The sequence below is a fragment of the Anneissia japonica genome, unplaced genomic scaffold (assembly GCF_011630105.1).
Source record: "Anneissia japonica isolate Jap-2015-1 unplaced genomic scaffold, ASM1163010v1 scaffold287593_len981703_cov172, whole genome shotgun sequence".
Lineage (NCBI taxonomy): Eukaryota > Metazoa > Echinodermata > Crinoidea > Comatulida > Comatulidae > Anneissia > Anneissia japonica.
Genome location: NW_022726550.1, coordinates 172 through 26,909, shown reverse-complemented (window position 1 = coordinate 26,909; position 26,738 = coordinate 172). Strand labels below are relative to the sequence as shown.

Here is a 26,738-nt window from a genome sequence, read left to right as displayed (position 1 = left end):
ATGTCACCTCCTCACAAGATCGATGAAATTAAGAGGAACCTTCAGAGACTCCTTAGTCTCAATCCTTCTGGAATTCCAGTAAACAACCTAGCTGCAACCTACAATACACAATTTCAACAAAAGCTTAAGTTGTGTGCAAATGGTATCGATGGCATTAGAGGTCTACCGGATTTCTTTGATTTTATTGAAATAGTAGATGAAAATGGTATGGAAATGTTACGACTAAGAAAGGGAGAAGAGGAGGGTGAATTCAAGTCAACTACAAAAGAATCTGAAAATACTTGTGGTCAAATTGTTGCAACCAATGATAAAACAGTTAGGGAAGATTCATTTACTTTAGAGGAGAAATTACCCGATGTTGGTGAAAAAGACAAAGAAGGCACTACAGGGCCAGTTGTTAAAGAAATATCAGAGTTACAAAATAAGCAACAGATGCCTTTATTTTCTCAGCAATCAGGAACAGCATTTGCGTATCCACATGCTCCAGGACCTCCAGGGTTCTACCAGCAAGGAATACCATTGCCTTATCCACGAACTTCACCATTAGTTTCACTTCCTCAAGGACTTCGTCAGCCGACAGGAACTCAGCAATTAGGAACAGCATTGATGTATCCACAGGCGTCAGCATTGCCTCCTCAAGGACCTTACCAGCGAATGGGATTTCAGCAATCAATGCATCCACAACTTTCAACAGAATATCCCCAAGGATATCATCAATGGAGAGGAGTTCAGCAACATTTAGGACCAGCAATGTATGGACAGCCTTCAACAGTGCCTTCTCAAGGATATCCTCTTTGGGGAGGATTTCAGCAATCTGGACCACCAAATGAGACTGAAATGTTACGAATTAAGAAAGGAGAGGAGGAAGATGAACTAAAGTCAAATACAAAAGAATCTGAAAATGCTTGTGGTCAAATTGTTGCAACCAATGGTAACACACTTAAGGAAGATTCATTGATTTTAAAGGCGAAGTCACCCAATGTTAGTAAAGAAGGCAATACCGTGCCAGATGTTGAAGAAAAATTGGATTTACAAAATAACAAACAGATGCCATTATTTTCTAAGCAATCAGGGCCACCAAATGAGACTGAAATGGTACAGCTAAGGAAAGGAGAAGAGGAAGGTGAATTCAGGTCAACTATTAAAGAATCAGAAAATGCTTGCGGTAAAATTGTCGGGACCAATGGTAACACAATTAAAGAAGTTAATAAAGATTCATTGAACTTGGAGGATGAAACATCCGATGTAAGTAAGGAAAACAAGGAAGGAGGCAATACCGGGCCAGATGTTGAAGAAAAGTCAGATTTACAAACTAAAAAACAGATGCCATTATTTACTCAGCAATCAGGACCAGCATTGACTTATCCACATGCTCCGTCACCGGTTCCTCCAGGGTTCCACCAATGTTACGAATTAAGAAAGGAGAGGAGGAAGATGAACTAAAGTCAAATACAAAAGAATCTGAAAATGCTTGTGGTCAAATTGTTGCAACCAATGGTAACACACTTAAGGAAGATTCATTGATTTTAGAGGCAAAATCACCCGTGAGTGAAGAGGACGAAGAAGGCAATACCGTGCCAGATGTTAAAGAAAAATCTGATATACAAAATAACAAACAGATGCCATTAATTTCTCAGCAATCAGGACCACCAAATGAGACTGATAAGGAACGAATAAGGAAAGGAGAGAAGGAAAATTTATTCAAGTCAACTACAAAAGAATTTGAAAATGCTTGGGGTGAAATTGTTGCAACCAATGATAACACAATTAAGGAAGATTTATTCACTTTGGAGGAGAAATCACCCAATGTTACTGAAGAAGGCAAAGAAGGCAATACCGGGCCAGATGTTGAAGATTTACAAACTAACAAACAGACGCCATTATTTTCTGAGAAATTAGGAGCAGCATTGTTGGCTTATCCAAATGCTCCGCCACTTCTTCCTCCAGGGTTCCACCACCAGCACTCAGAAGCACAGCAAGGAACAGCATTGCCATATCCACGGGCTTCACCATTAAATCCTCTTTCTCACAGACCTTATCAGCCGACTGGAACTCAGCAATTAGGACCAGCATTGACATATCCACAGGCTTCAACAATGCCTCCTCAGGGGCCTTATCAGCGAATAAGATTTCAGCAATCGATGCATCCTCACTTTTCAGCATATCCTGAAGGACATCATCAATGGAGAGGAGCTCAGCAGCAATCAGGAACAGCAATGTATGAACAGCCTTCAACAGTGATTCCTCAAGGACATCCTCATTGGAGAGGGTTTCAGCAATCGGGCCCACCACCGATGTCTTCACATGGTCCGCCACAGGTTCACCAGAGATACCAGCAATCTGGAAAAGCAATGGGGTATTCACACATTCCACAAATGCATCCTCTAGGACCTCAACACAATTTTTCATTATTGCCACATGCAAATGAAGCCAACCAAATGAAACAATTCGTACAGCCTGTGCTACAGACATCAGAAATCAAAGCACCTAGCACAGATACAGTCTCTGTAGGAAACAAAGTCTTCAGTTGGAATGTAACGACAGCTGTTGATTCCTCTATCACAGAAGACAGTGACTGGCCTGCATTAAACTCAGCAAATAAAACAAAGAAACAAACTAAGCGAGATCTAAAAGCAGAAGCCGAAAATCGCAGGATAAAATTTGAACACCTAGATAACTCTGAAATTCAATGCAGAAATGATGGGAAAATACCAACTAAAGATGATATTAATTCCCGAGCTTTATTCCATATCCAAGCACTAGCTGAACAAAATGAACATGTCAGTGTAGATTTGGTGATGAAGGGGGTAATGGAGCACTTTGGTAAGACAAATATCCAACAATTAAGGCTAAGAAAGGCAACAGATCTTGAAGCAATCTACAAACATCAACGCTTACTTTGCCGCATCAATGCCTATATATATGCTTTCTGTAATTGTCGCTCCATTGCTACACTATTTGAACTCCACAAAGATCTTGAAAACATTGAGGATGGTAAAGACTCTTTCCAAGAATTAAATGTTGGACCACTCTCTAAATTTCCTGCCGTATACACCCTGTTTAAATTTCCTCCCTATAAATCTGATGATGATATTATGAAAGTAACAACATTGGATATATTAGAACTTCTGAAGAATTACATGGACAAACATTATTTGTGGAGAAGCAAGGTGGAATTGAAGGGTTTCATGGAGTTTATAATGGAGCATTATGGAATTTCTGATCCTTATCAACTTGGAATTCGTGTTCAGAGTGTAGCCTTAGGAGTCTGTGTAAGTACTGTACATACAGTTATGTATTTCATTTTACTCAATGGATAATGTATTTTCAAATAAATGGCATTTCAATTTTTTTAAAGTAGACATAATTGCTGGTTAACGTTTTTGTAGATTTTACTTATTATTTTTTAATTATTTATAGTATAGTATCTGATAGTCAATCTGCATACATTACGGTACTGATACCTGCATTTGTTTCTAACAAGCGTTTCCATCAACATTAATTCAGCATTTCGAACAGCATTAATTCTGCTTGTGTCATACTGTATAGGTTGTCAGGCGGGCTATACGGGAAGAGAAGAATGTGATAGGTGAATGCTCTTTAGCCATCATGGAGAAGCTAAAGCAGGAGGCAGAAGCATCACTGGCAAGTGTCAAGAAATCAATTCTAGAGCCTGCAAATACGGACAAAGAACGTTCACGATTGGACAATCGGAGGCGTTATGCTGATATGACTGCTGCGGAAGCTATTCTTAAAGTATTTGAAAATGCTCAGCCGCTTTTGAATGAAGAGTTTAGTCTTCGAACATTTTTCCGTTCACTTCCAGCGATCGTCAACAACAGTATTGCAAGAAACCTTTTCCAACTTGCTATATGCCTAGGTAACATGGAATTTCCCCAGGAATACTTGCCTGCTGGTACTGAAGAAGTACAATCGGAGAAAGAAAATGAAATTGAAGAATCCGTGTGCGCAAATAAAATTCCTGATTATGGTATAATATTTTTGCTTTTAAACGTTTATTTTTTGCAAAGTATAATAAGTAGCAAAAGTTGTGTTTTGTTAAATATTAAACAAACCAGTTGTATTTCATTTGTATTTATGGCAACTGCCACTTCAGTCGACAAATGTTTCATAAATTATGATCAAGTATTTATTTAACCGTGCATTTTTATGTAATATTTTCTTGACAGAGGAAATTGTTAGTGATGTGGAAACATTTCTGAATCGTCTTGTAGATGTTCCAACTCTCATTGACCTAGCAAAAATTGAGAGTAGCTTATGCCGAAAAAGAAATTTGTCAAATTTCATGGATTTAAGAAAAGGAACATTTCTAGAGTTTATCACAAGGACTCCAAAGGTTTAAAAATGTTTTTAATAATTGGATTGATGACGATTATAGTGGTGTTATATATGATATAATTAATAATAGTAGTTGTTCTCTTTTCATGAAATTGGACTGCATTATTAAATTGTAATTTTAAAATAGTCTGTATTTGCATTTGTATTACAGCTCCTTCAGCAATTTGGTGGAAGTATTCTTGGTGCAACCAACCAAAAATCTAACCAGGGAACACTATATCACCCATCTATAAATGATCTTATTGAGTTCATCAGACAGTGTGGAAAGCAGAACATGGTTTGTATAAATAAACCAAGAAATTTCAACAGCCAGCCTCACAAGTTTGCCTTTCAATGTCTGCTTTTTTTCCCACTTTCCAAACTCTATCTTCTGTGTTGTTGGCTAAGCTTATTAAGATTATAATGTTATTGTACTATATATCACTAATTGTAGTTTGTAGTTAATTTTTTACTTAACTTTAACTTAATATGTCATTTTAAAATATTGTCATTTTATATTATTGATTTTTAAAATATTTCTAGAATGATAAGGTTGTTGAGATAGCATTGTGTGAGCATTTCCAGACAACATCAGTTGATTCATTTGGAAGAGGGTCTTTGCAAAGGTTGATTTCTAAGGCAAAGATTACACAGCATGATGAAGAGCAGAACAGCATCACCTATGAACAAGCCTTATGCACTCAAACAAGGTACTTCTAAATCTTGTAATTTACCTTTTCACTGTAGTCGTGATTTGAGGGTCAATGTATTTCGAGAGCCTTATCAATTTTCTAAATCACATTGATAGAGGGTGACTCTTCCAGCTTATCTTGGAAGGTCAGCTGATATTCAGGGGCCCTTTTTAATAATATAAAGTTGATGCATTAAAACTTGTTTATCATATTCTTCGCGGAGATACCTAAAGTGGTTGATAATCAGTTAAAAGATTGTCATATCAAAATGTCTGTAAATTTGTGACAACAGAATTACTTCAGTCTGTTTTTAATTTGATGTTGATAAATTATTTTTATTATTATTATTTGATCTTGTAAATAAATAATTATGTTGTATTGAAATGTTATGATTCTTTCCCAGATGTTATCCGAGACAGCATAACGTATTTTAATTCAATATTATAACAACATAAAATAAGATAACAAGATAAAAAGCCCTTGTTTAACACATTAACTCTCATTTTTGCTGTGCATGACAGGTGATACCCATTGCCAGCTTACTTTTGAAAGTCCCTCAAAAGGCTTATTGAGACACTGCAATGATAGTAAAGAGCTTTCTGTTTTAGAAACTTGTTGTAGTGCTAACATTTGTTTTCAAATGCCAGTTATTTTTGTTAAAGAATAAAGCAAGTTTCAGGCAGCCATGTGGGCGTGTGTGGACATCAGAGCCGGTGCAATGCCTTACTCTCTCTGAATTCTGCTCCTTTGTTGGAGGACTTGTCTGAGTGGTCTCAGTGGCCTTTGATATTTAAACCTGAGCACGGGGAGCTAAAAGGCTTCATCGAAAAATGGTCCGGTGCAGAGGTACCATATGAGCAAGAAGGTATGATCTCAATAACTTAAAGTTGTACAATAATGTTTAACATAAATAAGCTATGAATACTTATGAACATTTATAGATATACTATAGAACAGTAGAAATTAAAAGTTTAAAACTGGTATCACTGATAATATCCCTTCAAAAAGGGTTAACAAATTACCATGAAACTCATGTGACACAGGTATCCACATACAACCCAAATTTACATCTCGGTTGGAGTCATTTTTCACTTTCTAATAATATTCAGTATATTTGAAATTATATTTTTTTTATGTGGATGCGTTGGATTTTTAACAGCAAGACGATTGAAGATCATTATTGAGCATTACAACAAGGATTTGTATTTGATATATTTTTCAGATACACAATTGGACGAGCCTATCACGATCTTTGCCTTGGAAACCCAGCCGGGAGTTTTACTAAAGTTGGCTTCCAAAACTTCTCCTGATGATTTTAAAACTTCAGCAATTGAAGAAGATGCTAGGCTCACTGCTGGCCATTTAGTTTCCATTTTAACCAGAGATGGTATACAAAATGCTCCTCTTGTTTTGCTGCAAAACTATTTTGAGTCTGCCTTAAAAGCAATATTCTCTAAAGATGTTCCCTTGGTACCAGGCGGCCCACCTGAGAAAACAGATGCCGACACTAAGTTGGCGTCTTTTGTTTTAGACTGTATGATTCTAATACCAACCAAGATCTGCCATGCTGTTGCAGAGGTGTGTGTCTACAAATTTTTTTTTAAACAGTACTGTCACCATCATCAACAATAACAACTACAGTAATAGTAACATAACAGCAACAAAATCTACAGCATGTTGAATTTAACACCACGTGCATAATGTTTTAATCGAAAGTAAATTAATTTCAATTTTAATAGTATTTTTAAAACTAAGTTAAGTTGATAAATAGACTTTTTTTAAATTATCACTATTGTTTTTGTATGAAAATAATGTTTTGTTTCCATCTGAAGTCGACTCCAAGACCATTTGAATATCATGGGATGCTGTACAAACTGAGTCTTATGTTTCCAGGGAGGTGTGTCTTAATATTGTTCATAATTATGATTTAATTGTTCATCTTTTGGTATCGTAGGTGTTTCTAAAGCCCCTGTCTGAGGTTATTGGTGACAAAAGGTCCAAAAAGCTGCTGAAGGACTCCTGTGCTACCACAAAACATCTGAATAAATTACAACAACTTGGTTTCTTGCTGGGAATTGTTGAATGGTCAGAAACCTTTACCGTTAAACTTGAATATTCAAGTTCTGGTGAAGAGGATCGACAAGAAGATTTAATTGATATTGCGTCGCTTCGGCCAGAAACTGATAAATCCGAAAGTGACGCATCATTTATGGTGATTACACATCTTCATTAATGACTAAGCCATTTAAGTTTTTATTTTGATGCTGTATAGACTAAAATATATGTTGAATGTAGTCTATAAATGCTTCATAGGGAGCATAATTTATTGGAGAATTAACTCAATTCACTTTATAGGCCTACATTCTACATTTATACCATTATTGTTAAGAAAGACTGAGTTATTCTATACAGTAAACTAAATAATGAAATTTACAAAATGAATTTCTATTATAGTTTCTGTTTTTCCTCTGAAGTGATTAAGAATTCTTTTTAAACATTTTTTAGAGATAATTATAACAATATATTTGTATGTGGGTAATGTATGTGGTACAGTAGGTTATGTGTGTATGAATGTATATGTATGTGGATATGTGCGTTTGTAAGTATGTAAACAAAAAATAGATATCTTGAACTATACCTTCTTTTTTATTTTAAAGAGTCAAGAAGAAGACAAGTTTAATTTTGATACGGATGCGGTTATAGACTTCGAACTTAAAACGTCCTTTGATGCATCAACTGAAAATGGTGATTCATAATTCAGAAATACTAATTGATAATAATAATAATGTCAAAATAATTACTTATTTATAATATTAATAATATTAATAATTTACTGTAATATTGTATATCAGAACCGGATCTAGCAATTAAATTTTAAGGTTTCCGGGGTGTTTGACAGCCATATTCAGCTGGGCCATACCATGGATAATCTGAGTTTCTAAGTTTTACAATTGTAAAATCTAGAACCATGCTAAATGTTTGGAGATTGTTAATGAAGTATACACTGAAGATTATTTTAAAATAGGCCTGTCATGTTCTGGCAAGTCTATTTCCTGTCAATAAGCTACCTGAGTAAAAGTTGTGGTAAATCTCTTAGTTAAGATTATACTAATGGTTTGTAAGATTGGTTCATCAATATGAATTTAACTTTTTTATTATTTTACAATAATCGTTCAGATGAATATGGTCCTGTCAAAGATGTTTTAGAAGACTCGCGAGGAGATGAGTCAGAAATTAAGGATAAGGTTCAAGTCAAAACTCATGAAAGCAAACCAGCTGAAATGGATGGAATCAAAGAGAATGGTACATGTTGTGATATCGTAGAGCACAACACAGAAGAAATGCAGAGTTTTATTAAGAACGAGAAAGCAACAGTCACAGAACTTACACAATGTCAGGAAGAAATGCAACATTGTAAAGCTGTCGTTGATAATATTCGTAACAAAGAGTTTGGTATTGGCGCCATTTTGAGCAAAGAAGGTGAAAGTTTGATGACGGTTCAGAAAGGTCGCATCGTGCGAAGCTTGGAGCGACTTTCTACTGAACTCTACAGTAAAGATACACACTTTGTACTTGAACTGGTTCAGAACGCGGATGATAATACATATAATGACGACTGCCAACAACCATCACTCCTGTTCCAGTTGGAAGAGGGACACATTACTGTCTACAACAATGAAAAGGGCTTCAGTGCAGAGAACATACATGCACTGTGTGATGTTGGCAAAAGTACCAAAGGGAAACATAAGTATGGATACATAGGTAATAGTTTTCAAAATTAAACTCTCATGTAAAGATAGATTTTAGCTATCTTCAATATTTGTTTAAAAATTCTTCTAGTCATTAGGACATCATTTTACCGTATCATTTAAATTATAAATAGTGTGTGACACGTGTTTATATATTCAGATATGTTGTTTAATTGATTCATGGGACGGTGGGAGACACTACCAGACCCGCTCTTTCCGTAAACTTAACACGTACATAATAGAATAACAGAATATTTTTAAATGTAAAATGTTTGCTGTGAAAAGAAGAAAATAATATTAGGGGTAATTATTATGCGACAGTTGGCATAATCAACAAAATGTGGTAAACATGGAACATTGAATAGAGTGGTTAATATAGAATGATCTTGGATTAAAACGCAAATTAATTACAAAACAACATTAAACAATTATACTGTACTATGAAAAAAATTATTTGTAATCCATGACATATTCATTAATTTCCTCACAATTCAAAGTGTCAAGAAATTAAATTGATTGATTATCTTCTTTGTTAATTTTACTATTAGGCTTTTATCCTCATTTATAATTTATTTGAAAAAGTTCTTGGGGTTCTTATTTACTATGAATTTATTAAAAATGTAATAATTATATTCATTAAAAACTAATGTAACTGATTTCAGTTAATAAACATCTTCAAATATATTCAACCTCTTTATTTAAACCATATCTTTGTAATTACAGGTCACAAGGGAATTGGGTTCAAGTCTGTGTTTCGAGTGACTGACAGACCAGAAATACACTCCAATGGCTTTCATATCTGTTTTGACCGGCAGGCAGACTCCCTCGGCTACATCCTTCCCACCTGGATAGGTGCTTCGAATGTAGAAGATGTCACTGAAGATGGTGACAAAAACACAAAGGGGTAAGACTGTGTTAATGAAAAAAATGATTACCTATTTTTTACCATTCAAATCTATATGGTTACTTACTAATCATAATAATTCACATCTACACAGGTGGCAGACAAGGATTGTGCTTCCTTTGAAGGACGAAGTTTGTAAAACAAACAAGCTTATGAATCGATTCGATGACATCCAACCATCACTGCTACTTTTCCTACACAGACTAAGATCAATTCAGGTTTTAAATCAGGTAAAGTTATTCCTTTATAATCAATTATAATGTCTGTATATGATACAGAAATTAAAATAAGTTTAAACATACATCAACTGTTCTTTTACTTCCAACAGCCAAAGTCTACAGTAGTAGAGATGAAAAGAATTGATCATCTAAAAAATGTCATTGAAATTAAACATTCTGATGGAACAGACTTCTGGCTTGTTGTCAAGGAGATGATCAATGTAAACAAATCGGTGGTAAGAATGTTTATGTTTTCCAGTTCAAAATAATATTAGTTTTTGTTTATAGTAATGTATATGTATTCTAATTTAATACATTTTTTTTACGGTGTATGGGGATTCATTAATAAGTGCTCCACTGTACATCTTTAATACGAAGTGAAACAATGCATAGAGGCAGGTTTTGTGCTATGTAGTGCTACATCAATCCAATATATGTTGATTCATTATAATAACCATCGGCGACCGCGAGTTCGCTGTCCAGTTTACCTCCTCCACACTTAATGTTCCTTGATGTAGCCATACATCATTTGTCCTACTTTTTCTTACTGATTTTTGTTCCTCTGAACTCTTTCTTTAGTGTGACAGAGCTGATATGGAATCTACCGAACTTGCTTTGGCATTTCCTCTACCAAAAGGCAAAAGTGCTTCGGAATTTGTGTTGAAAGACCAATACATATTTGCTTATCTACCTTTGAGAAGCTATGGTTTCAAGTTTATTATACAAGGTACAGATACCTTTTTTGTATAATCCCAACACCAGAATCCAGGATTTTTTACAGTTGATGAAACTGTCAAAACCATTAATATGTTGGCCTTAGTTATGAATTAGGTTTTGCTGAGATTATTATAATATTTACTATGATTTCGAAGCCGTGACCTACAAGTTCGTTTCTAGCTTATACATGGCTCCACTCTGTGTTGTATGAGAGGGTTCCTGGCGTTAGAACTAAGCCTATAGCACATAAGCCTATGCGGTCAAACCGTATGAATCCGGTCAGAGAGAGCTTCATTGAAGAGGGCTATGCTTGATATGATTATGACATAATACATGTTCTTATTTTCACACACAGATTCATCTTCATTACCGCAATATTATAGAAAATGATGGTGATTATAATTGCTGTTGATTCGGTTAATACTACAATTTGTTCCTACCTGTTGTTACTTATTAGGCCTATTTTACTTTTTGCTTTAGGCGATTTTGACATTCCGTCTTCACGTGAAGATGTTGATAGTGACAGTGCCTGGAACCAGTGGATCAAGCAGCATTTGCCTTCTCTGTTTATCAAGGCTTTACAGTTTTTCAAAGTGAGTTTGTTACTTGGTATTGAACATCCGTTGTTAGTACTGTATGAACTTTTATAATATTGTGTTATGATCATTTATTGATACATATCATTTGTTTATTTGCCTCTGTATTTCAGGACTATTATGGTAGTGATAATGAAGAGGTTGCAGTTTGTAAATTTCTTCAGTTTGTTCCTGTTGAAGGCCAGATTTTGGGATTCTTCCAGAGCGTTGCTAAGGACATTCATCAGAAGCTTAAATCCAGTCCATGTCTACCAGTCCAGGTTCCTGATGGTATGTGTACGATCATCATGAGTGTTTTTAAAATGGTGATGATGATAAAAATTGGTATCGTGGTGGAGATAATACGCACATTCGATAAAATTTGAAAACAATTTCTCGTAATCTCGAAAGCTATGAGGGCAGTATAATAGAGGCAGTAGATCATGTTGGCCCTAACGGCCGTCCATAAAAAAGATACCTATTAACCAATCAGCCGAGTGTTTGTAGTGCTCCTGAGACAGTAGAGTATATTGGCCTTAATGACCGCCCACACAAAAATGTCTATTAATCAATCAGTCAAGTGTTTTTGAGAGCTCATCGGAGCTAAAAAGAATAGAACTACTGAAAAATCACAACATAGCTCATTCGGCTAAACTGGTGGTATCCACTGTGTGTGCGCTTAACCGGTAGTGTTTCTTTGGTACCCGATTCTATTCCATACCTGTTACTCCATTTTTGCTTCAAGTGGAGGGCTGAAATGCAAATATTAAAAAGTGTACAATCTTCCGGAAGAGTCATTTAAGTCTGTAATATCATCCACTCTTCAGAAAAGAGTAAGGATTATCTCCTGCTGTCCTGCCCAATCAACAGGAGGACCTCACTGGAAATGATTCTTTGGACTTTAAATCCAATCCAATCCACCGATCTGACAGTTAATTTTTTGCTCTCTTTTAGAAAATGGTACAAAAATATGGAGACAACCATCAGAAGCCATCATTGTACATGATCAGTTGGTACAAGAACTTGTACCTCCAGAGGTTCTTCACTGCCACCTTGGATGCTACTACTTGAGCAATGTTGTCAGCTCTATGTTGAATATTGCCCTCTTGAAGAGTCTTGGAGTTAAAGTCATAACAACTAGTAATCTCATTAGTCTCTTTAAGGGAGAGGTTTTAAAGGCAAAAGCAGATGGTAATTTTTTTATATCATTATAGCGATTTTAGAATTTACAGTACATTTAAATTTATTGCTATAAAGGTGTCTTTGCCTCCTTTTTCTGCACTAATACCGCCATCATCGTCATCATATCATCATCATAATCATCAAATCAGTATTCTTAACATCATCATTTCAATCACCATAATAATATTAAGATTATTGTTATCACCATCATAATTATAATCAAAAAAAAAGTGATGAGAATGAGTTAGTGGTCAGATGTACAAAATGTCATATTCAAACCTAAATACATAAACTATACAAATATTAAAATTTGCTTTATGAACGAATTAAACAAAATTATTGGACCACTAAATAACGTGTTGTTTGCAAAGTTATAACCGGTAGTCTAACTCTAAAAGCTATAGTTACATTGTCATATGTTTTCTCCCAACAGGAGTCAGTTTAAATATCACTAACATTGCCAAGTGGTTAACATGTATATATCGCTGTCGTGAGGAAGAGCATGACATATCTGAAGAACCAATTAAAGAAATTCAAGCTCTTCCCATCATTCCACTTTGCAATGGCAAGTGGACAGATCTCCAAGATAAGAGTGTATTCTTTTCATTGATGTTTGAAAAACAAAGAACTGACGTGAACGCCCCCAAGAAAGCTGCCAAGAAAGAAATGCAGGGTAAGAGCATTGTTGATATTGTGACCTATTTAGGAGTATTGACATGTGGGGGGCGACGATAAATGCCGCGAACATTAAGTGTAGGAGATGGGGCTCGATTAACTGAAGGGAACTAGGTATCTACCAAGGTACAGTGACATTAAGTAAATTTTGATCTTTTAAGCGTAATTTGATGCTCAGCAAATTTTCAGCTTGCCGAATGGGATAGTTTGGGCGCACTAGCTTTTTGTTATCATCATCTTAAAATCATCTCCACTGTCATCACCTTAACCGATATCATTTACAGCATCACTATCATCATCATCGTCATAACTATCACCATGATTATTATCATCATCAGCATCACCATCATCATCATCATTTTCACAACCAGCAATGATACATTGAAGAGAAAACTGAAGAATCAATATTTACCACCTAATACTTCTTCATTTTAAATTTATCCACAATTTTTAATCTTGTAGGAAGTATTCAGAATTTGGAATCAGATATGTACATACTACATGCCGATTTTATGACTTGTCAAGATAGCTTAGCAAATTCCCAGGTTATGTTGATGATGGAACAATTAGGTGTTTGCCATATCGAACCACGTGACGTCATCCACAATCACATCTTACCTGCGCTTAAATCTGACGATTGGAAAGTATGCTTAAAATACATTTATATTTAAGCATATATCATACAGATATTTAAATCGTTAACATTACTCTATTATTAATATATTAAAGTTTACTTTAATGATAATTAGTAATATTATCAATAATATTAGTATGATTAACATTATTAATATCAATAATATGATATAATATATGTATATACATTTTAAAATTTATATAACTCTTCACATTATTTAGACTATATCATTAATAATGTTTGTTGTTTTATTCATGTCTTATTATTATTATTTTTATTATTATTATTATAAATATGTTTGAAAACCAATTTCTTTTTCCTGAAGTGTTTACAGTGCTATATTACTTGTGAGTGAAATGGCCGAGCGGTTAGCAGGGGCGTCTCAAGCTACAGCTAAATTATCGGCGCTGGTTCGAATGGCACGCTCACCTATGGTTCTGGCGGTAGAACAATTGTCTTTTCGGATAAGGACCATAAACTGTAGGCCCAGTGTATACAATGGCTCGTGTGCACTATAAAGAACCCAGTACATCCTTCGAGACGAGTAGGGGGATACCCTGGTGTACTGGAAAACAGAGCCCCTGTGGTGGACGATGACAGTTGCTGGTACCGGGTAGCACAGACACAAAGCGACCCTTAGGGGTGAAGAAAGTCATTGATCGAGTTCCTAGTCCACATATCAAGTGCCCTGAGCATCTTATGTTAGATGGATATGGCCAGTGGCCTAACGATAGGGCCGGGGGCCCTGTGTATTTCTAAAGCTGGGGGCCCTTTTTGGGTCCCGATCACCAATTCCATGGTGGGATTTTAGGTGTGCATTTTTATTCTAAATTTTTTAACAACGAATAAATAATGTAATATGCATCCAGAAAATTGAAGCCAGAGAGGGACTTTCACAGTTGGAGAGTCTATACCACCTCAGACCCACCTTGGTTGTGGATGAGGTAAGAAAATTTATGAATATGGCACCTTTAGATGGCCGGAAATGGCACTTCACAAACAAAATTATGAATTTTCTTTTCATCTCCAGTTAAAAAATATTTTGACAAATTTAGTGGGGCCCCGGGCCAGCAGTTCCCCCTTCCCCACACTCTTTCCGCCACTGGATATAATATATGTCCTACAATCGATTGCCAATGCCCTTGTGAGGCTGAGATAAGAAAATGTATTACTATGGCACGTCTAGATGGCCAGAAATGGCACTCACAGACATTAAATTTTCTTTTCATCTCCATTTTTTTACAAATTTGGTGGGGTCCCAGGCCGAGAGGGAGGCCCCGTGGGGCCGACGAGGCCCTTTCTATTTAACCATTATAATATGATATATGCCTACAGTCGATTTCAGAGACAAATTATGGTTTTATTTATCAACAAAGTCCTTTTTGGTCAGCTAGATCGAGGAACCTATAAGTAGGGCCTCTTCGGGGCCCCTAGAATTCGGGGCCCATTGCACTGCCGCATGAGAGCGCATAGGCGTTACGCCACTGGATATGGCGCTATATAAAACTACACTATTATTATTATTATTATTATTATTATTATTTTTATTATTATTATTATATTTACACGTTATATTTAATTTTAATTTAATAATAATTAGTTTTCTAATTTCTTCATCAACGTTAATAACAATAATACTTGTCATTTTCAACATTTCACATCAATGTATTTTTAAAGGAAAAACCTGCTGCAGTGTTGGTAAGCTACATCGTGTACATCAAAGACCAAATGCAACTCCAGTCAGACATTTGTAAGATGTCGGATATAAAATCAGTGGCTCAAATACGGACTGATAAGGGGACATTTGTGAATCCTAGCAGAGAACCTATTCACTTCACAAAGACGTATGGGAACAAGTATGACTTAAGGAAGGATCTAACAGGTAAATAAATAAAAAACAATCCGATTTAAATTATTTGCTGATTATTTAGGCGCATAAGAAAATAATTCCTATTATCTACGTATTGCATACAAGAATATGTTCGGTGGCGGAGAGGTCGACGGCAAGGAAAATTTCAACGGTGACAATAATAATAATTATTTATTAATGTACGATTACAGTAACATGATTCTGACGATTTTTATAATCTTGATAACTTATATAATGATCATGATGCTTATATACTTTGATGAAAATAGATCAATCACTAAAGCAAGGTTTCTCTCTTTTTTATTTATTTTTAAGGTGTTGATTGGACTTTAGTTGATGAATGTTATCTACGTTGTAGTCAACAACATTTGGCATCACAAGTTTCACAGTGGCAACGGTTTCTCTCTGAGTTAGGCGTTTCTCTTATACACATCTAGATGTTATATATTCAAGAGTGGGTTTACATGTATCCAAGTGAAATAAAATGTAAAAACAATGAAAAAACGGTGTATAATCGTTGAAAGTTGACTTGCGGAACACAAATTTATTCAACTATAACAAAATCAAACGGATATTTTGATAGCTCCTGCTATCTTTATCAACGTATTTATTCTTGTCATCACTTAGCTCATTCTTGTGAGTGTTTTTTTTTTTTACACTAATTAAAGTAATATATACAGGTATATAGTTAATATGCTATGTGTAAGGTCATGCATTATTCCTAACTTTCACAAGTTTAACTTAATGTTCACATTGCCATATTTAAACTGCAACAATTCATTTTTAGATTTCCTCAATTTGGTGCAGTGAGTATGATGCTTGGCCAGTTCCAAGTGATGAATGTTACCAGATTGAAGATAGCAGGAGCAAGGAATTGGAGAAACTTTTTGAGAATAACACAAAGGGAACTGATGACAATCACAGAGTTATGATGAAGTTCCTGTACATTCTTCAAAATGAATGGGACTACTTTCATAAATTCGTTGACGCTTCACTAATTATTGACAGCCAAAGAAAAAAATCGATTGAATCAAGTTTTGCAAAACTATTGTTAAGATCTTCATGGATTTCCACAAAGCCGATGCTGGATCCAGAAGGTGGAGATTTTACTGGCAAACGGCTGTTACCACCAAATCAGGTTTTTCTAGCCTCAGAATGTTTGTCTTTTTTCTTAGACAAGCATGTTCCTTATCTTAGTGGACCTACACTAAGGAATAAAGAGCTTATACAGTTCTTAGGTATTAAGGGAGAGGATATAGTAAACAATATTAATTTCCTAATCGACATGCTTCGAGGTTGGTGTACAAGAGGAAAGAAGTGCCAACCAGAAGAGATCATGAAGTCTGGGGCAAGGTTTACCACATCTGTTAAACATATCTTACAAGTTTACAATCACCTACAAAGGTACGCACCTCCAGAGCAGCTTCAAATATTTTTTGACAAATTCCCGGCTGTATTTCTACCTTCTAGTCTTTGTGAACAACACAGGGTTGTCCCGGGAAGGTTTGTACATAAATCATTGACGTACTGGATAGATCCTACCAAACTATTCCATAAGTATGTTGCATCTAGTAACAGAGATTCTGTTATCGAGATATATCATGAGTCAAACAGAGATTTCTTTCAGAGACAACTTAAGATTGATGACACACCGACTATGCTTGAATATTTACAGTTGCTTGTCAAGATTACTAGTGAAAATCAACTTCCAAATGTAAACGTTCTCGCTGATATCCTAAAGATCTTTGGAATTCTGGGTGAAAAATGTGCCATTTCAGGTCATACTTACAGCAGAAGCAGCTCTGCAACACAAGATTCCATTAGTGTTGATACCAATAGAGCAGCCTATTTAAAGGAAATGCTGAAGGGATATAAAGTGTTCCCTACCAAAGCAAATAGGTGGGTGGCTCTTGACGATGAGCCATTAATAGTTGATGAAGGATCAAAGGAACTTGAAAAACTGTTCTGTTCTAACCAAGATATAAATTTTCTTCAATGGGATGTTAGTAAAAATGCAAATGAAAGACAGGGGCTAAAAAGGAAGTCTAGAGACAATTTTGAAGAAATAAATGAATACGAAAATGTCCAATGTTTTCTACACGCTTGTGGAATCAAGTATCTGTTTGAATGCATTGAACATGAACCCATTGAGGAACACATTCGACCATGTCCAAGGCTGAAGAATCTAATGCATCGTGTGGTTCCATACGTGCAGTCTTTTTTATTTTCAAAGTATGGCGAGGTTCACGAAAGGCTCGTTTCCAAAGTCAAAATAATATCTAAATTGAAAATCATGAACTTCATGACTGCATCTAGACTTGAAGTCATATATAGAATTAACTACACCAAGGATGGCGAAAAAATAACTACTACACGTTCCACAGAACAGAAGTGTACAATAACCAGAAATCTTTACATACATAAGGCGATAGAACAAAATATTCAAGAAGACAGTTCTGTAAGGAAAGAAATAGCAAAGTTATTCAGTGATGGTGATAATTCTTGCCAAAAAGATATGAATGCATTCCTTATGTTGGTGATGAAGCGTTCCAACCAGGCTTTCGATGATGCGGATTTTCTCAATGAATTTGGTTTATCAGCAGTTGAAGGTGTGGAATTGTGGGAAGTTGAAAAAGCCGAAGAACCCACTCCTGTTCCCGGTAAGTACTGTATTCTTAGTGAAGTTATTTTCTTTTTTGTTTTTAAATCAACCTAACTTATATGTTTATATATTTACATGTGTACATAAATATTATTAATTTATATAGTTATTAAACTTGCTCAATGCAAGTGTCTGTACTACTACACTTGCAAATATAATTGTAGTTAAGATATAAATTATAGATATATCGCAGATAGAAATATAAAACTCCCTAATCGTTTGACCTTTGCACTGATGTGTTAGGTGGTAGGCCTTATAAACATGACATTGTAGCCTACTTTATTATTATTATTTTCTTATAGTTCCGAAACCAGTGGTGGTTTTACCAACTGTTAGTGAAAACGAAAAAACTACGAAAGGTGGTCTTGAAAAAGCTGAAAAGGGATCAGGCATCTACAGTTGGCCTCCTAAATCCAGTGCTCATGAACTAGTGAAAACGGATAGTAAGTTACCATCTAGTGATATACTTCATCATACTAGTAGGCATACACTTAATATAGATTACACATAACTACGAAAGATGTTGAAGAACACTTTACTTTTTTTCCTCTAAAGTGCAATTTCATAATGTTTGCTGTTTCAATAATAATAATTATCTTTCATTAACTGTTGTATTTTTAGATCAGACAAGGAATTCTTCTGAAAAAGCGTCTTTGGAACAGTGGCCACTACCTCTACCACCTCAGTCATTCGCTAATGTTCCATCTCCGAGTGAAGCTTCGACACAGCATGTTTCAGGAGCAAAATTAGGTAAACTATTCTACATCCTCTTATACGCCATTAATCTTAAATACTTAGATTGACCTTTGTTTTATTTCCCCTTGACATACAGTTACAGTACAATTTTAAAATAATATGTACTAGTCAATTACATGTGTTATGAATAATTAAAATGTGTGTATTTTTTTTATCGATAACCACACGAGATTCTCAGTATGTCAAGTCATTATAGACTAAGCGCTAGCTACGCATACATTGATAAACTGCAATTTCATTAAATGTTTTCTGTTGTTGCAATAATATAGAATATCTTTCATTAACTGTTGTATTTTTAGAGGCCAGGAATCCTTCTGATAAAACGTCTTTGGAACAGTGGCTACTACCTCAAGCAGGTCAGTCATTAGCTAATGTTCCATCTTCGAGAGAATCTCTAACACAGCATGTCCCAGGAGAAAAAATAGGTAAAATATTCCTACATTCTCGTATGCTCCATCAAACTCAAATCAAATACTTGGAGTGACCTTTGTTATAAGGTCTGTCAACACTTGACACACAGTAGCAGTTCAAAGACAACATATGATTTGTCAATACACTTGGTACATATTGTATGATTACAATTTGTAATTTTTTTTTATAGCTGCACGAGATTCAAAGATGGCCAATAAACTACCTAATTCTGATTTAATCAATGATAGACAAGTTGGTCATGACCATCAAATAACTCCAACTGTTGTTAGCGATGTTGACAAGAAATATGTTACAAACAGTTCACCGGAAATGAGGCAAAGTACATCTGCAGACGTTAACCAACATTTCACTAAAGAAACACCAACACTAGCTTCTGGTGTCGACAGGCAATTTCAAACTCCTCCAAACCCACAGAGAATCGTGTCACTCAGTAGTAGTCCAAGAAGTGAATGTAGTACAAGAACATTTAGCCCGTCACCATCCGTTCAGCTGATTGAGGAGGAAATTACACCAAATCTTCGAGATTTGAAGTTCTTTGAGGACACTCAGAAGAGTGTTTCCAACCCCAGTGATGACATAATAGGACGCTGGGGAGAGGAACTTGTGTATCACCTCTTAAAGAACCAGTACGAAGGCAAGTCCACGGTTCACTGGGCAAATGAACAAAATGAGACAGGATATCCATATGACATTGAAATACAAACAAATATTGAAGGTGGTGTTCATACCGAATATATTGAGGTCAAAGCTACCAATTCATCTGATAAGAAATACTTCAAAATCTCTGCGAATGAAGTAACGTTTGCTCAGCTTAATGCGCCAAATTATCACTTGTATCGTGTCTACAACGCGGGAAAGAAAGAGGCCGTCAGAGTTTGTTCACTGAGGAATCTCAGTGAGAAGATGGTGAAAAAGGAAGTAGTATTATTCATGCAAATTTAAATTTCGCTCATTGTACAATTTTTTTTTTATTGATATATGTTAAAACGCATGTCGATATTTGCAGAATATGATATGACATTTTAATATAGGTGTATATCTTAAAACGAATTAACGACGTTTCTCTAAATCCATATCTCAGTTTGTACGTTTCCCTGTAGTACTTCGCTCCATGATATACACCGTGGATTTATATTTAACTGTTTTGTATTTGTGCACAAGTAGATTTTTATAATCATCTTATTTGAACACAATGTAACACAAAACTAAGAAGTCGAGTAGCTGTAATAATGAGTTTAAATAATTATCTCATCACTGTCAGAAGACCATACACTGAGCCGGGCTATTAAAAAGGCAGTGTTATTGTTGAATATATAGAGCCCTTTTATTCTATTTCTGAGGCGTTTTAGAATGTCATTTATTATTTTATTATTGAAGTAAATTTTGAATATTCATGTAATTAGAAGGTATATAACCTATAATAGATAACCTATATATTTAAAATAGTTTTATAAGTTGAATCAATATTATAAATATAATGGCGCAAATGTTGTAATCATGGAAGTAGTGACCCATGTTGTCACGTGATATATTGATGAAAAAGGCATATGTATATCATATTTTAATACTTTTATTGATGTGCTATTTTAATGATGTATAGAATTTATATAGACCTAATGTAATTATTGTATTGTAATTGTTGATGCCCAAAATAAGCCTGTGATTTCAACTGCGCATGTATGTCGAAGGTCAGGTTTGTAACAGTAGCGGATTCAAAGGGTCAAGACCCCCCTTCTTAAAGTTTTTCAAAATTATAAAAAAGAAAATTATATACAAATGTTAGTCGTTAGGTGCCATAATCATAAATGTTTCAACCATGGTAAGGTTGAGGTGGTCCAGACCACTCTCTATCTTTGGACGTCCCTCCCCAGCCCCCTCCCTTCCACTATTTCGAACTCCTTGATCCGCCACTGCATAACACATCGTAGGGCCTATGTAAAGCAGATTCGTTTTCCAGCGGTCTTAAATACTGTACTTACAGTATTTAAGGCTTCTGGAAAACATACGTCTTGAGGGGTAGTGTTGCTTCAAACCATAAGTAGCCCTCACTATAAAAAAAAATCCTAGATCTGCCTCTGCAAAGCACCGAGATCCATGTTATAAATTACGTCAATATATGATGTACCATAACTTAAATTACTTGCTATAGTACTACAAACAAATTTAATATTATTTTTTTATATACGAATTATGTAACTTAGTGAAATTAATACCAATTAGTATAAAGCCCTGTGAAGCCTATCAAATTTTATTTGACAAAAACATCTGACAAACCATGACTATTAATTGCACATTTTGATAATGCAAGTATTAAATCACATGAACTACCATAAAACCTCGATTGGAGGCCTAATGTGCTTAATCTCGAGAAGAAGCTCATCTCAAATGGTAGCACCCCCTCCCCACCTCGCTCTTCTTTTTAGTTTGCAAAAGTAACCTTTTCTTCTTATCCAGATAGCAAGGGCTTTTTTTCGAGATAGTACAGTACATACACTGTACATACATTTCAAATAAATATATAAATAAAATACATGTTTGGTTTATACAGTAGTTTAGCTGATTTAATGCCGGTTAATACACTCATGATACAGACTGATTTTACAGTGGCCTTATGTATTGTTTTATAGTAGTTATAGCCTGTACTGAGAATAAAATCAGAATGAGGTATGTGAAATTTTAAAATAAAAGTATTTCAGTACGTAGTGTACACACTTGGTTTTGTATACTATTTCTGTTGAGTATTCAATGTTATAGGCTTTCGGTCATTGCAAGTAGATGTGCGTTGGATTACGCCATACGCGAATTTAATAGGCCTAAACACTGCAAGTAGGCCTACCCAGAAATTTCACTTTACCAACTTGGGAGGTCTGCAGTTACCCGATCTGATAAATTTCCAACAAATTTCGTCCCACAGTTATGTCAACGGTTAGAAGATCATAGGTCTACTAGCATTCGCGATATTTAGGAACGATTTTATTGAAATAATACTCTGTTATTTTCAAGGAGTTATTTCAAAGGTACAAAATACTCCTTTCAATGCCGTAGCCAGAATTTTCAAACAGTGCGGGATAATATCAGGGTGGACCCACGTTACGTGTAAATTCAAATAATGTGGACCCATTTTACGTAAAAATATGAAATATCTGGACCCATTTTCTTAAAATTGTACCCATTTTAGGCTAAATATGAGAAATATGGGTCCTTATGGCCCCATTTTTCAAAAATGGACTCATTTTTGCATGAAACTGCATAATTGGGACCCATTTTTTAAAAATGTGGACTGGGACTGTCCCAACTGTCCCAATAGCTGGCTACGCGGCATTGACTCCTTTGAAAATTAACTACGTAGGTACATTTTGAAAAGTCGACATTTTCAATTGTTGGGCCCTCCATGGCAGAGTCCCAAAACGATAGCATTTTGAGAGCAATTCGATTTCTGAAACCCCAAAATGAATACTAATTAAATGTTCATTCATTGGGTAGATAGGACTTAACAGTGTAGTACGTTTTATGTCGTTTACACCACTGTAGGCTTACAACAGATAAATTATTCATAACGGGATCAATCTGCAAAATGTCCAACAAATTCGTTACCACAGTTACTAAAAAACAGGATAGTTGGCGAATGAAATGCAATGCATAATACAGCTACAGCTTTTGCGATAATTAGGAAAAGTTTTAAAATGGACCTTTTTAAGTAATTTGGAGGTTCAGGGCAGCGGAGCCCCGTTGGGGGTTTGTGTGTGGAAGGTCCGACAATAGCTTCGTTTTTCCAGAGCATTACATTATATAATAGATTTTGAAACCCTTAATTCTATTTTAATTTTCATTCATTGTTGTAGGGGCCTGAAGAAATACGTTTTATGCCCTTTACATTTTGTAGACCTCCGCAAACAGTGGCGAATCCAGAAATTTATAATAGAAGGGTGCCCTGCCAGGACTTTCGCAGATTGAGGTGTATACCTCAACCCAACCATGTGTGGTTTGGGGTGACGTAAGAAAATTTATGATTATGGTACCTCTAGATGGCCAGATATTGCACTTTGAACATGAATATATTTTTTTTTCTCTATTCCTTTTTAAATTTTGGAAAATTTAGGGAGGGCCCGTGCCGGCTGGGCCCCACCTTGAATCCGCCACTGAAACACCGGAGCTGATAAATTTCCAACAATTGTCGTTAACAGTTTTAGCCAGGTTGTAAAACTGCTGAAATGCACTTTAGCGGGAAAAAAGTAAAGGAAAATCAATTTTTTATTTTTCTGAATTAGCATACCCTATAGTGTCTCAGAAAAAAAATCCCCATGCCTAGGGCTTGGGCAATATTTTTTACAGCACTTTGAAATTTTGGCCTAAAATGTGGGTAAGGGAAATAAATTAATGTTTTTGGTCACTTTTACATATACTGTGGATATGAAATGTAACAACAACTTGGCTATATAGTTACTCATCACTCTCATTAAAAAATTTGATCGGAATGATGACGTCATCATGACAAATTCCAAGATGGCGTTCATTATGGTGAGAAAAACTATGTTTTTAATGTAAAAATAATTTTATTGTTATCAAAGTACATTACAATCTCAATACAATATTATACAAACAGGACTAAAAAAAAAACATATTGGCCCTTTATATAATTAATGAACTAATACAAAGTTAACCCAACGAATAAACGAAATATTGAAATTTTGCTTTAAAATACCAATTTTTGGATCGGGGTATGGGAGACATGTTTATGTTTTTAGTCACTTTTAGGTTTTTTTTTCTTTAACTGTGAAAACTGACAGACCTTAGTTAAATACCCATTATAGTCGTTCAGTGGCGGCCCCAGGGGGTCTGATAGGGTGGGTCCAAACACAGGGCCGACTAGACCCTCGGTCAGAGTCCCGGAATAAACATCCCTGCTGGCTTATGGGAGAGCTTTTTTTTTTTTTTTTTAGCTTAGTACCGTATGGCCCAAAATTTTGCTTTTAAGCCAATATATTAGGGATTGACAATCAGAATAATGTTTTATGGATAAGCAAATCATTATATATGGTGTGACGACCTTGTCGTGGCATCGGACGATGGGAGTCTAGGCCTGTCTGACTGGAATTCCCCACCTCCCAAGCACATTTGGAATGATGACGTCAACACACCAAATTCCAAGACGACAGTCAAGATTAAAGGAAATGTTTACCTATTTAAATTTAATCTTTCTACACTACATTTTTCTTCATCATCATTATTAAACTATTATGTTGTTACTTTATAATATTATTTATATAGTATATCATTATTCTTATGCGTTTAATATTAGCGTTGTACTGTTATTCTTACTATACTGATGTCATTATTATTATTATTATCATCATCATCTTCCTCATTGTCATCCCCATCCTCACTATAATCCCCATTATAAGGAGGATGTTGATGATGATGAGAAGAAAAATGATGAGGATGATGAGGTGAGGAAGAAGATGATGGTGATTATGATTGATGATAATGGTTGTTGATGATAATGATTGTGATGATGGTGATGAGAATGATAGAAAATGATTGATGAGAATGATGATGATGATGAATGATGGGAATCATCCCTCTCATCCTCACCCTCGTCCTCATCTTCATTCTCGTCCTCATCATCATCCTCGTGACTGATGATGAAGAGGATAATGATGAAAATGATTATGGTAATGATGATGATGACAGTAATCAGGATGAAGATGAGGATGACGATAATAATGAGGATGGTGGTAATGATGATTATGATTATGGTGATGAAGATAAGAATGATGATGAGGAGGATGAGGATGATGCGGTTGATGAGAAGGAAAATGATGAGGTAGATGATGATTGATGATGGATGATGATGAGGAAGAAAATGATGTTGATAAGGATGGTGAGGATAATGATGATAATAAGGAGGAAGATTAGGATAAAGAGTTTGATGATAAAGATAAGGATGATGATTATGGTTGTTAATGAGGATGATCGTGATAATGATGAGGATGATTGATGGGAATGATGTCGAAGAGGTTGATGATGACGAATGATGAGAAACATCCCCTCGGCCCCTCATCCTCATCTTCATTCTTGTCGTCCTCCTCTTCATCATCATCCTCATGATGAGGATGATGATTGGTAATGATGATTAATAAGGATAATGATGATGTGGTTGATGATGATGAGGACAAGGATGATGATGGATGATGATGATAGATGATGATTGTAATGAGGATGATAATGACAATGAGGACAATGATGATGAATGATGATTGAGTGATGATGATAAGGAGGATAAGGATGATGATGGATGAGAATGATTAGTAGGATGAAGCTGATGGTGATGATGATAACGATGAATGGTGAGGATGGTGATGAGGGTGACGATGATGGATGAGGATCAATGCCATAGCCAGGATTTTCAAACGGTTTGGGACAATATCAGGGTGGACCCACTTTACGTGTAAATTTAAACAATGTGGACCGGACCCATTTTACGCAAAGATATGAAATATGTGGACCCATTTTCTTAAATTTTACCAATTTTTAGCTAAATATGAGAAATCTGGATCCATTTTATGCATAAAATTACATAATTTGGTTCCATTTTTAAAATGTGGACCCATAAGAAAAATGGTGTTGGACTGTCCCTATCCCAATAGCTGGCTACGCCATTGATGATAACGAGGATGATGATGGATGAGGATGAATATGATTATGAGGATGATAATAATGAAAATGATGAAGAATGAGGAGGATGAAGATTATGAGGATGATGATAACGACAATAGATACCGTAATTGATGAGGACATGATGAAGATTAGGACGATGACGATGGATGAGTATGATGTCATGATGATGATGCTGATTATTACAACGATCGGTGACAGTAAGGTTGATTATGATGGTTAGACAACAATAAGAATGATGATGACGATGACGAATAGGATGAGGATGATGATGACAGATGATGATAATACTGTAATGATATCAATAGTGGTAATAAAAATATTATAAATAATATTATTATATAACAGTACTAACAATGTAATTCATTTAATAATAAAATATAATTTTGAAATAACAAGAATACAATATACGGTAGTAATATATAATATAATAATAATATTAATAATGATTTCAACAATAATAAATAGGGCCTAAGCATAATACTACTATTAAAATAATAATATTTATATATTCTATAAGCTGTGTACATTGCTTTGATGAGATTGTATTTTATACAATAGTAGTAGTAATAATTACAAAAATAACCACTTTCCCCGTCAAGATGAACGCCAGGGGCAGATCCAGAGATGTCCAAAAGGGGGGGGGGGGGGGCGAGAAG

The 26,738-nt window shown here is 35.3% G+C and overlaps 1 protein-coding gene across 1 annotated transcript; it reads left to right on the top strand.

Moving 5' to 3' along the window:
* On the top strand, positions 1-22,111 carry LOC117113227. The gene is made up of 27 exons (XM_033256513.1): positions 1-1,249; positions 1,342-3,272; positions 3,550-3,991; positions 4,191-4,357; positions 4,511-4,636; positions 4,882-5,048; positions 5,693-5,895; positions 6,253-6,608; positions 6,985-7,242; positions 7,688-7,775; positions 8,208-8,792; positions 9,503-9,683; positions 9,778-9,913; positions 10,012-10,137; positions 10,481-10,628; positions 11,099-11,211; positions 11,328-11,484; positions 12,148-12,384; positions 12,809-13,048; positions 13,513-13,694; positions 15,362-15,566; positions 15,870-15,970; positions 16,342-18,214; positions 18,519-18,659; positions 18,838-18,966; positions 19,272-19,397; positions 19,574-22,111. Exons 1-27 carry the CDS (start codon positions 1-3, stop codon positions 20,344-20,346), a joined length of 10,440 nt encoding a protein of 3,479 aa, XP_033112404.1. The 3' UTR covers positions 20,347-22,111.
* Positions 22,112-26,738: the final 4,627 nt, after the last annotated feature.